The sequence below is a fragment of the Buceros rhinoceros genome, unplaced genomic scaffold (assembly GCF_000710305.1).
Source record: "Buceros rhinoceros silvestris isolate BGI_N320 unplaced genomic scaffold, ASM71030v1 scaffold17792, whole genome shotgun sequence".
Classification (NCBI taxonomy): Eukaryota; Metazoa; Chordata; class Aves; order Bucerotiformes; family Bucerotidae; genus Buceros; species Buceros rhinoceros.
This window is the reverse complement of record NW_010398481.1, coordinates 7,113-20,126: the sequence shown is the minus strand read 5'-3', so window position 1 is coordinate 20,126 and position 13,014 is coordinate 7,113. Positions and strand designations below refer to the sequence as shown.

Genomic DNA, 13,014 nt, shown 5'->3' with positions numbered 1-13,014 from the left:
GTAGGGAAAATCTAGATCTGCTGCAAGCATTTTCAGCAGAAGCGGTGACGCTCCCAAGCAACGATCCACAGCTCACTGAGGTCAGACCCAGACTAATGCTGGTGGAAGACTGTCACGAATCACTTCCTCTCAGCATTTCAAAATCTTCATTTCTCAATTAGCTACGCTGTTTGCAAGGAAGCTCTTACTAACTAGGCAGATGTGAATGCGTCAAGGTAAAAGCAAAAAGACGTGTATCTAATTTCTTCCATTTCTTTTGAGTAATCTGATTGAGCAAGAGAAATACAAGTGAGCACCACCACAAAGTTCTTCGGCTGCCAAAGGAATATGTTAACCGTGGAGGTTCAGACTGGACATTAGGAAGCATTTCTTTACCAAGAGGGTGGTCAAACCCTGGAATGGTCTCCCCAGAGAGGTGGTCCATGCCCAAGCCTGTCCAAGAGGCATTTGGCCAATGCCCTTAACAACACCATGCTGTAACTTTTGGTCAGATCTGAATTGGTCAGACTGTTGGAGCAGATGATCATTGTAGGTCCCCTCCAACTGCAACAGTCTGTTCACTGAAGAATCCCGGTGTTGTCTTCAGTTCACTAATATCTGCTTGCAATGGCCTCAGAAAGTAACACTCACTGTACTGCTTAAAGTTTTGCTAGAAGGGAAGGTAGACAGTTATCTTCCATCTTACAGACAGGACGGGATCTAACATTAGTGCCTGAAAGGAATCCTTTGCTCAGGTATGAAAAAGCCTGTGAAAACTGGAAAATGAACCCAGTTGTGTGTTCAGAGAGACTTTTCACCTGAGTTCAGTTCTGCATTGTACCAATGACATGTGCTGCTTTAGCGCTCTTTCCCAATTAAAACTACGAACTGTCTTATTTCGTAGTAAGCACAAGAAGCCTCGTAACTTTGGGCAAAAGCCCTGCTGCCATGATACAGACCCCTTTCTTTGTTCAAAGAGGAACAGAGGTGAAACCTCTCAAGTGTTCAGATGGCATAGGTTAGTTTCTCTCTTCTCTAAAGCCTTTAGGTGTAAAAAGAGTAATCTCATATCCACGCGACATCCCATGACATCCCATCCAGGATGGAACACGTGCAATGCTCACCTGTTTCAGCAAACATCCTTGTTTGACTACTATGCCTCTGAATTCTTCTTTCAGGACCACATCATCATCGCTAGAATTGCCCTCGCAGAAAAACCCACTGTCTGGCTGCATGACCACAAGAGAAAATTCAGAAGTTACACAGCTGCTGCATGTTTACACACAGACCTGACTTCTCTTTCGATCACCCCAAAAAAATCAACCCTTTTACCAGAAAAATCGCCCAGTGAAATTGAGGAGCTCTCTAAGTCACCACGGAAGTGTTTCAGTGTGAGTAGAGAGATGGAGAATCTCTGTATATGTCAGTGCCTCCATTCTCCATGATTCTTCACTTCCTCCGTGATGGACAGGCTGCCTCAATCCCATGACGTCACGGGTTTTTAAATGCACAGACAACAGTTCATATGAAGCAATGCCAGCACAGCCAACATACTGCAGGCTGGCCATCCCTGTGCCCAACACACCCTTCCTCTTCCTCCATCCATCACAACTGTATAGAAAGAAGAAATGCTCCATTTAGGCTATCTTCTCGAACCACAGGAACGGCCCCTAGGTTTTGAAATCTGCTGTTTTCTGTGCTGGGATGTTGTGATGTGTGCATTGAGCATAGGCTGTCTCAGTGTCCACGCATCACACCCATTCCTCACCAGATAAAATGCGATGCTACTTCCTGAAACCTTACACTTTTCAAAGGGTGGAAATGCAGGTGACCATCCATACGGCTGAGAGTCTGTGATGCCTACTTGTTTGATAGCAAGTCAGACATCGGCCTGCTGTGGCCTCCTTGCACCACACTGGTATTGAATCAAACCAGGTATCAAACTGGGTATTGAATCAAACCAGAAACAAGCTGAAAGCAAGCAGAGTGCGCAGGGGCTGCTAGGAGAAGTGTCCCAGGTAGCCAGGAACTATGATGGCCACAAGGCTGCCCTCCCCAGCAGTGTCTCTGCTTTTGTTACTGCACAGGTAAAGACTCCCTATGGGGGACACGTTCTAGGAAAACAAATGAAGTAATGGGAGATTCAGTTGGTTGAGGTCAAGTGATTCTATGTGGTAAATATAAACAGAGTTGTAAGATTCAAGCATTTTAATTGTGAGCATAAGTTCATAAGCCAAACATCTTTAAAACAGTATGTGTCTATGACTGGGATATTGCAAGTTCTTCAAATCAGAATATGAACCAATAAATTGAAAGGATTGGATAAGCTACCCAGGACAGGTGTTAATGGCAGATGTTAAAAACTTTTGCTTCTCTGCTCACTGGCAAGTTGTGTGTGCGTGCACATGCCGAGTCAGGTTCAATTGGTCTGCACAAAAACGGGTTTGTACCTTGTGCCACTCAGAGAAACCTCATGATGATGATTTACTCTCTTCCCTTCCACTGAATCATCAGGGGAACTGATGACCAGACTCCGGTCACTGGTGAAATTACCACGAACAAAGTTTAACTTAAAAAGAACCCAGCTTGATCTCTCACTTAGACAAGCACACTTAGAAGAGTGCCAGAAAAAACCCGTCCTGCTTACAAATACTAAAGTCAGCCAGTTCATTCCGAGTGTCATGCAGGGAAAGACAATTAACATGGATCTTTCAGTTTCTGTGCAATCTTTCCTCCAGGATTTCAGAAACCCAACAAGAACCCTGAAAAGAAGCACAGCACCAGCAAGTCTGGTACAAGAAAAAAACGGAATACAACACTCACAAAATAGTAGTAAGCATCGGCGAGGTCTAAGAAGGGGGTGTCTGACAGTCCCTCAGCAGCAGCCTTGGACGTCTCCCCTGCAGGCTGTAGGTAGCCTTCGCTCAAGAGGGAAGAGGCAAGCATGAGACCTTCTTTGCGATTTCGGATGGAGTTGCTAGACACCAGCCAATCAATCACTGAGGTGCCTGGTTACAGAGGAACAAACAATATCAGCCACAAATCAAGACAGACATGACAAAACTTAACTATACACAGGCAACAAGCCTACTCCATCTATTCATCAGTCTCCTGAAAGATGCTCTTAGTGACAATGTGGAGAGCTCCTCTGGAAAGGTGCCAGGGTCATCCACTGAGGTGCAGAAGAGAGCTGGGAGGGGATGCAGGATTAAGCTGGGAAGCCTCAGTGACAGGTTCTGGGGAAGTATGAAGGACAACAGAGCCCGGAGAAGGCAGTCTTCCAGGCTGCTATGTTACTGACACAGTGCTGTCCAAACAGGGAGACTTTTGACTCTAGCACCCACAGATTTGACTTGAGGACAGGAATTTCAATGTGACACAGTTTCTTGATGAAAAATTCAGAAAGGAATAATTCTTCTGGAGTTAAGAGTTTCACACAACTTTCTACTTCAATCTTTCTGGCACTGGTTAAATTTCTTCCTCCTCTCTTGCATACCATGGCTATAACTGAACAGTTTTCCAAGCTTCATCCTTTGAACACCTCCTGTGTTAGTCAAGAACACAACTGCCAGGTTTTCTTCTCAAAATTCTCTGTGCTCTACAGAGCTTACAGCTGTTTTATCTATCTTTAGCCTCTCAAGCCTGTGCTCCCGTTATTGCATGGAGGAGAGCTCCTACAGGTAAGAGCTCCTTACCTGTAAAGCAGTGATTGTACACTTTTTTATCTTTTTCCAGCTTCAATTCCTTTATTCCCTTTTCAGGATCTTTCATTGAGAGGTACAAAGCACTGTGCATAAAAAGAACCACAGAAACTGTTAGCAGATATAAAAGCTTCATACAATAACATCATTGTCATGTCTAAGTTTTACTGACATATTGCTCTGTGCAGAGCTACAGCATGGCTTAGTTTAATCTCCTGAAAAAATAAAAAGCCTGGAGGCCTCACTACCTCACTGTCACAGCTGCAGGAGCAGAGCAGGGAGTGCACAAACGGCTCACCACATCCCCACTGTCTGGGAATGGAACAACCTGTGGTGACTGTAATGCGAGGAGAGGAACAGCCACTGCCGAGGCACCCTCAGAGGGCAGGCACCCTCAGAGGGCAGGCCCCCACAGCCTCAGTGCCCCTGGGGGAGATCACTGCTTTGTGCTATATTCTCCCAAAGGTTCTTGGCTGAGCAGAAAATTTGTCACTGTGACACCCGCAAAGGCTGCACGCCCTGAGTAACCTCAGTGAACTCTGGTGTGACTTCCTTCCTCCCACCCACTTTTCACTTGCTCAGAACTCTAATTCCTGGGACCTCTGGAATGACAACAAGGACCAATAGTACATGTCACAGGCGAAGTCCTTTGGCCTGTTAGTCAGGGTGATCCTCTGCTGAAGCCTGTGAAGTCAGATTTAGTTGGATCTCAGCCTTATGCATTTTTATTGTCTTGTAAGGAGCACCACAGGCTCATTTCTGTCTTGGTATTTACTGCTCAGACAAAGTTAAGCTGTCCTTCATTGTTCAAAGCACTGACAAACAGATGCTTTCCTGTCTGTGCCCCTTATCTCCTCTTCTCCTTTTGCCAGTTCCAAGTTCTCTGGCAGGCTCCACCCTCCCCTCACCATTCAAGAATTAGGCTAACACCAGCATTTTCCTGAAGACCAAACAAATTGTTTAAATATTTTTGCAATATATGACACGTTGTATAAAAATGCCACTCTTGGAAGAATCATTCTTTGGCTGGGGTCTCCTTTTGTACTGCAGTGTGCTCAGAAATCGCCTTATCAGCAAAACCCTTTAATAAATAAGCATGTTTTGGTAAAAGATGATGTATTCAAAATGATCTTCCCAGTTCTGATCACCAGCTCATTTCTGACATATTGCATGCTCTGAAATTGTCAGTCATGCAGAGAGGACTCTGAGTGAAACCGGAGAGGTAGCATGGACAGACATGCCCATAGCTCTTCCAGACCAAGGTTACATATCTGGCACACTGCTGGTGGATGGAAGCAAACGGGGAAGCAAAGCTATAGTAACAAACCTCAGGTTGATTGTTTCAGGCAGTCTGATAGACTTTCTGGTGGATTTTCTGGCAAACCTTTGGCCTCCATCTATGCAATGAATTGCTTTCTTGATATCCCGTACCCAGGCATCTCTCTCCTCCAGGTAGGCAGCTTGAAAAAAGTGGTCCTGCTGCTTGGCCGCAGTGAGCTTGAAGACAAACTGGAATGATAAACGATGTTTTTTTTAAAAGTTACTTCGGAGTAGCCAGTTGGCCATGATTAAATAGCACCACCACAACGCACGGCCTACCTGTCCCTAACAGACTATGGAAAATGCCTCAGAGCAGCAGTTAAATTTAAAAAGAAAAAAACCTCTTTCTGACGAAAAACTTGACCAGGCTGTGCAGGTAACTGACTCCTTTTGATATTTCCCTGTGAGAGACGCTGTCAGTACAGCCAAGGTGAGTGGCACTGCTGTGGCTGCTGACTTTAGCTGTGGTGAACTTCCCAGCAAAAGCTGAGGCTGAAGAGCCTAGTCCTGCAGTCTTACAGTGGGTGTGGATGAATTCATCTTCATGTTCACAGAGACATGGTCAGCCTGAAGGAGGGGAAAAAACCCCACATCGTGTTGCTCAGCTACTGATTCACAAAGGGAGAAAAGGTCACAGTCACACTGGAGAGTAGCTGAGCACATCTGCAGCCCAACAAACCTTTAAGAGCTTGGCACAGAGATGATACATCGAACCCTTGGCTACATCTTATGACCACAGTATCAGAGAATAGAATCACAGAATCATTATGGTGGGAAGAGACCTTTAAGATCAAGTCCAACTGTTCCTCCAGCACTGCCAGGTCCCCACTGCCCCCTGTCCCTCAGCACCACAGCAACTCGGCTGGGAAACCCCTCCAGGGATGGGGACTCCACCACTGCCCTGGGCAGTCTGGGCCAGGCCTGGACAACCCTTTCAGCAAAGAAATTGTTCCTCATGTCCAAACTAAACCTCCCCTGGAACAGCTGGAGGCCGTTTCCTCTTGTCCTGTTGCTTGTTACCTGGGAGAAGAGACTGATCCCCACCTTGCTCCAACCTCCTGTCAGGGAGTTGTCAAGAGCGAGAAGGTTTCCCCGAACCTCCTTTTCTCCAGGCTGAACACCCCCAGATCCCTCAGCCACTTCTCATATGACTTGTTCTCCAGACCCTGCACCAGCTCTGTTTCCCTTCTCTGGACATGCTCCAGCCCCTCAATTGGAGTGAAGGGCCCAAACTGACACCAGGATTCGAGGTGCAGCCTCACCAGTGCCCAGTACAGGGGGACGATCTCTGCCCTGCTCCTGCTGGCCACAGCAGTGCTGGTACAAGCCAGGCTGCTGGTGGTGTTCTTGGCCACCAGGGCACACTGCTTCAGCCGCTGTGGACCAACACCCCCAGGTCCTTTTCCCCCTGGGGCAGTTTCCAGCCACTCTTCTCCAGGCCCCTAGCATTGCAGGGGATTGGTGTGACCCAAGAGCAGGACCCAGAGATCACTAGATCAGTACCTGTCTAAACATGCTAACAACAACAGAAAAGCTGTATTTCCCCCAAAATGAGAAAAGATCTTTTAAAGTTTGTTCTAAGCAGAAAAAAATAACATTAACCTGAAAAAAACCCGCAAAGTTCACACTTCCTCTAAAATACAGTTCCCCATAAGTGGAACTACGATTTGTTCGGTAGTTATTTTAGAACAACAGGTTCTGACTGAGCGGGCACCTTAAAAATGACAGACTAATCAGCAAGCAAACAGCAAGGCTCTAAGGGGGCAAGTAAAGTAGGGACTCGTGTCAAAGAGCAGAGCGCGCTGAACCTGCAGCAGTGAAATCAAAACACTGAGTGCATCTACGGAAGCCCACGTTTGTAACTGGCACATTTCTGAACATCCCTAATAGGCATCATCCAGATTGTTGCCAATGGGAAAAATTCTGACACCTTGAAATTGTGCAGAAGTCCTGCTGACTTTCATGGAAGACAGATTTCAAACTCACAAAGCACTGGATCCTCAAAAATCCATTTCAGATAGAAAAATAACTGTTTCTTATCTGACACTGTTTGTATTTCCAGCAACACCCACCTTTTCTACTGCGGAGTGAAGAGCTACATCCTGAAAGTCAATGAAAAGGTACAGTGCATGTGAAAAGCAAACAGACAGATCTCTCCAAATCCCACGAGTCATGCTAACACACCAGCTTAACAGAATGAAACATAAAAGCAATAAAGCAAGCTTTTACCAAAGGAGAAAAGAAAAATCAGCCTTCTCAAAGTTGAGGAGCTGAGAAGCAATGTACAGTAAAAAGCTAAAGAAGAGTTTTCATTTCCAGTACATAGAGGAGGCTGGGAAAGCGCTTTCTCTTAACTTTAGCATTTAGAAAGCCACGGCACTAAGCCAGACATCTGGATTAACTTTAGCTTTTAGAAAGCCACGCCACTAAGCCAAACATCTGGACTTCCCCTGAAACTGGTGAAAAGATTGAGACTCCACTAGAAGTGGTCAAGTTTCCCCTGATGATGCGTCTGTGTTTGACCTTTTGAGAAAATCAGACCACTAGACTAAACTAAACACCAACATTTCAGATAGTTGAAGTTAGGACAAATGAACCTGGCCATGTGCAACCATACCGGATAACGCTATCCGCAGGAAAGCCACGGGGAAACCAGAGAAAGCACAAGAATAGCAGAACTCACATCACATTAAGCAATGATGAAACTTCAGATCAAGAACAGCCAACAGCAGTGAATGCAGTTCAAAATCAAAATATGCAGTTGCAGCCTCTTCTGAGCAGGCCTCATCTCTGCTTAACACAACCAAGACTGCTTCCTTTCCCCTCAGCAACTGATTTAGTAAACACAGCGGGTTGATGATGTGCCCTGCGGTTTCAAGCTAGGCCCTGATGCGGGATTCAAAAAGCCGAAATCAGAGCAGATGAACGTAAAAGTCTGCTCGTGGCTAAACAGTCCCTGCTCCAAACTGGGCCTGAGTGAGTGAGACTGGACTTAAAACCGACCAAATGTGAATTATCCCACTTTTCACCCTACAGAACTCCTGTCCTAAACAACAACTCCAACCTAACAACAACCTTTATTCTCTGTCCTATCCTTTTTACGGCACTGCCTCAAAGACAGCTTTTCAGTTAAGAGCTCCTTTTTCTTAACAAATCTAAGTCTAAAACAACTCCATAAGAATCAACTTTCTTTTTTCATATAAATATGGGGTCTGCACAAAGAAGAAAGTAAAAGAAAGAAGTAGAAGAAAGAAAAGAAGAAAGGAAGGGAAAAGGAAAGCCCGCAGGTCCAAACCTGACACCAGGGACCCTGACTGCACCTACCACGGAGCCTAAGCACGGGTATGATTCTCCTCACTTTACTCAGACGGAAGTGAAGTTTCTCTTCTCTCTCATGCATTCTCTCACACTTCCTTTCTATTTTTCTAATGCTCTCAGAGGCTTCTCTCTTTAGTCAGGCATCCTTGCAGTAAATTTCTCTGGACTGTAATTGGATAATTTTCCAGATGCCGGGGGACCCCTTTATCAGAGGAATTCCTGGGGTTATAATGCCTGTTTGATGAGACTGAGTTGCTGAAATAACTAATGACTGACTACAGAGAGGATTCCTTGCTCATACTAGAAGCCCTGTTTTACTGACAACTATTTCTTAGGAATCCTGTAACAAAATATGTATGCTTGTATATTCATCTTCCTGTATCTTATTTTCTGTCAAAGACAACTGAATTTGCAAATATAGGCATCTGTGTGTTCCTCCGGGAGCTGGGACCTCAGTCTGTGCACTTGCTACCCGCAGTTTTAGAGATCCCAAATGGTACACGACGTTCAAACTACTTTCTCTAAATCAGTTTCAGTTCTTGCTCTCTGGGTGTAGACATGACTCAGTCACTTGAAAGAGCCCTACAAGTAACAAGAGTAACACAGATTGCATCAATGTGAAGTGTTTGGTGTTGGGTAGTTGCTAAATGGTATAAAAAGTCTTGAAAATACAGTTTTCTGTAATTTATCTCCTTCCTGTCTGTGCAAGCCAGGTGTTGCTCTTCTGACAATGAATAAACTCTTCCACTTCTTTATTCATATTTAAGACAGAAGTTGTATCACTCAGCTGCTAAGTGTCTTCACAACAGGGTAATTTAGCTCTGCTCTCTGACAGAGATTTTTAAAAATAATAATTAAAAAATCACTTCCTGAATTGCCCCACTTGAAGTATCCTGCATTTTTCCTGGGCAATCCACACCTTCCCAATGCTACACAAGTCCAAGCCTGCCTGTGACCTTCTAAGACAAGTAAGGATTGCCACCAGGATAAGGGTAAGGGATCTGTAACCACCACCCTTGTGCCCCTTCAGTGCCTCCAGGAGCATAAATATACCGTCAAATGTTGTTATTAAAAAAAGTACTTACCATTCTTTTGCCAAAATCCTGGCATGGGCTGTTAATGGAGCTTCCTTTTAGCGGGATCATCCCTTTGGGGCTGTTGTCAGCCTTCCGCTTGTAGAATTCAATTCCATCTTCTACAAGCACGACCCACATCGGTTTCCAGGTATTAAACATACTTCCCTGCATCAATAAATCACTGTGTACATTATGTTCAATAAACCACTCTTCACATGACATCCACTGAAGATGAGACTTGCCAGGGAGTGGCTGTTTGACACTAAAATAATGATAGTTAGTGTCTCCAGGGGACCATACCACAACCACACCCGTCTCACTGTGCAGTTACTCTTCCGACCACCATCAATTTCCCCTTGTAGACACCCAAGCCATGAGTTTTCCCAAAATCGCACTGCCTGCACAGTCCCAGTCCCAGCCACTCTCTTCAAGATGACATCATGGCAGCATTACGAATAATCCTCAAAATTTCTGGATGTGACCTGGCACATTAGGACTGCCTCATGAACTTGGGCATCCTGTGCGGCATTTAGGACCTGATGCTACAGTACAGTTGGCTGTTGAGGCTTGGCTCTCTGATAAGAGAGCACAGATCTCAGAGGATTTCTGGGCAGATGAGAACAAACTGCAAGGGTAAGGAATTGTTTAAGGGCCTGAGGCTGCAGATCTCCATCTGCTGTGGTGAGGAAGTGAGGTGCTTCATTTCATCTTTTAAAGCCTTTACTTCCTATTCCTGGAACACGGGTGTTCGACGCAAAAAGCACAGAGAGGAAGACAGGGCTGGATCCTACATACAGTAGGCAAAACCGTCAGGGGCTCGGAAAGGAACGACTGTTTCTCTGTGTGGAGCATGATTAACTGCTAGAATTACTAAGACTTGTGCTCTAGCTAGATGACCTCTTCAAGGTCAGATACCCAAGTGACTTACTGCTCAGCAACATCCAGCTGTGCTGAATACCAACAGTTCCTCTGAAGAGTTACCAAAGCACAACCAACATTTGTCTGCTCCAAATCAGAGGCCATCCTTCAGAATTACTAGTTTCCCATGCTCTTTCGGTTACAAAGAGGCACCTAAATTTATCCTCACCCTCCTACAACTCTGCCTACAGCACCCCCGTCCTCCTCAGACCACAGTGGCTACACTGCCATTTTGTATTTCTGCAGAAGCAAATGGGACAGAAACACGCCGAGCCTTTTTTATTATTATTATTCCCCCACATGAAACCTCTCATCACTTTTTGCTGTCCTACCTTGCAATAAAGTCCTTTTGCACTCTGAATCAGACCTTACGTTCAATTTCAGGGTGGGGAGCGAAAACTGTCTGCCAAGATGTTATTAAGACCTGGACCTGCTTCCAGACTCTGCACCCCTCTAAAACTACTGCTACCTTCAAACGGAATTCACTGCCTGGGGGTTCTCTGGAAACCCAGCTAAACAGGGAACTACCAAAAAGCGTTTCATCTGGGTACCACATATGGGTTGACTGCTGGTTTCACTTCATTTTTTTTTTTAATAAGCCGTAAGATTTTACCATTTCTGAGAGCCCAAACTGACCCACTGGTTGACTTTCTGCTAAGAAATCAATAAGGAGATGAGCCGAGACAAGAACTGTTGCAATTTCCTTTTTTTTTTTTTTGTGGGTTTGCCACAAGTTACAATACTACAGACAAGTCCAGTACTTCCCAAAGATCAGACTCCAACATGCTCTGCCAATGGAAGCCACCACAGACTTGCAGTCTCTGATCCACCCCGTTGGCAAACCCAGACATGGACACATGGTTCTTATCCAAAACAGCTCATGCAATACAAGCAAGTAGGATGCTGGAATTGATTTTCCTGGACCAAAAATTAAATTGTCACACCTGCTCCAAATACTGCAGATACAGATGGGTGTTCCTTGAATTGATCTCTGAAATCATTAGCCACTGTGGAAAAAAAAAAACCCACATGCAACTTCCCTTTGGTAGAACAACTTCTTCGAACACTTTCAGCACTACAAGAGTAGAAAATTAGCTGTTTCTTATGCTCAGAAGAAGATGCAAGGTCCCAAAATACACAAACAGAGGTTTAAGCTGACCTAAATCAACACTGAAGGCTGAACCCACATTTACTGGAGGTCACACTGTTCCTCAGTAAAGGACTGACCCCCAATCACAGCATTGTCCCCCAGCCTGAAGTAAATATCAAGAAGAGAAAGCCAGTGACAAATGGCCTTCAGACTTTGCAAAGAGAGCTGTGGCTGCGTGGATGATTCCTTCGGGAGGTCAAATCCTTGGTTTCACTTTACAGGCATGAGGGAGAGAAGAGCACGTAATTAGCAGGTGAGGTTAATCAGGAACATGCTTGTCCTTGCTGGAAGCTCTGGTTGTGGAATTCACAGCAGCTTCACTCATGTATCAAACAGCTGGTACACGTCTGATCTGTATCTTCCGCTCCTTTTGCCCTCCAGCCCTTCCTCTAGCACACTGCTGCTCCTCACCATCAGCATAAACTCACTTCTGTAAGGCCAGAGCCACCTCCACAGGACTGTTCTAGGAAGTGGGCACAATTTCCACTTGCCTGTTGCCATTGCAACAGCACCCAGCAATAGTAGTCCCTGCACAGAGAGACTTTTTGGGACCTTGCACCCCCAGGAAAGGGAGGGACTGACACTGGCACATCTGAATGCACTTTTTCCCTGGCACACTCAGCCAGGCACACAGTTTGGGATTGTCCCGGTGTCTGTTCCCAGCCATTCCCCTGCCATGGAGGAATACAGATTGTGAGCCACTTGCTCTGTGTATCAGGCCATTGGAACTTGACTTCTGCAATCTGCACAGCACGAATTTGGCTCTCTCCTTCCTGAAAACAGCATCACTGTGGCTTTGAGATTATTGTACAAATTCGCTTCCTTCCAGTGTCAGTGGAAGTAAGACTGAGGAGCGGCCTCAGTGCCAGATTAGAGATCTCTCCAGCCAGCTGTTGCAACAAGTTAAATTCTCCTTGTGATGAGCAAAGACACGCCAGGAGAGAGCTCCTCTATTGCTCCAGAACTAGCACTGTTTAATCAGGCCCCTTTAAGCCAGACTGATCTCACCAAGGATTTAAATTAAACTCAAGGCTTTATCCTATGGGCTCCACCACAAAAGACTCCAGAGCAGAGGTGACTGCAGGTCAGCAACTGCCTCCCCAAAGAAAGGAAGTGCCTGTGGCCCCACACACTGTCTCTAGGCCAAAGTGATCTGAGGCTTCTAATCTCACTGTGCTTCCTTGATGTTCAACTCAGCAATGAGGTGCCATGGAGTAGGCTGTGGCCATTTCAAGCAAAGTGATCTGAGGCTTCTAATCTCACTGTGCCTCCTTGATGTTCAACTCAGCAATGAGGTGCAATGGAGTAGGCTGTGGCCATTTCAAGTTGTTACCTGTTTTTTCCAGGCTTCCACTAAGGACATTAGGTTACTTAGTAAAAATACAAATCTTTTCATCCAAAGGTCCATCTGAGATGCTCAAAATGCCTTATCTAGTATTCTAACGAGATATTACTGCTAGCAAATACCTCTAAATAACTAACATCACATCGATTTACTGCTCAAGGAATTCTGTTCATTTGCCTTTTTGGTTTTTTTTCAATAACAGAAAGC

General features: G+C 45.3%; 1 protein-coding gene across 1 annotated transcript in view; it reads right to left on the bottom strand.

Annotated features, from left to right (window-relative positions):
* The window catches only part of PLEK (pleckstrin), a 16,331-nt gene that overhangs the window by 3,017 nt on the left and 300 nt on the right, over positions 1–13,014 (bottom strand). The window contains exons 2-6 of the mRNA XM_010131127.1: positions 9,404–9,559; positions 5,008–5,189; positions 3,675–3,766; positions 2,803–2,987; positions 1,104–1,208 (exon numbers count right to left, since the gene is read on the bottom strand). Of these exons, the coding sequence (XP_010129429.1) occupies positions 1,104–1,208; positions 2,803–2,987; positions 3,675–3,766; positions 5,008–5,189; positions 9,404–9,559 (720 nt within the window). The remainder of the gene's footprint in view (positions 1–1,103; positions 1,209–2,802; positions 2,988–3,674; positions 3,767–5,007; positions 5,190–9,403; positions 9,560–13,014) is intronic.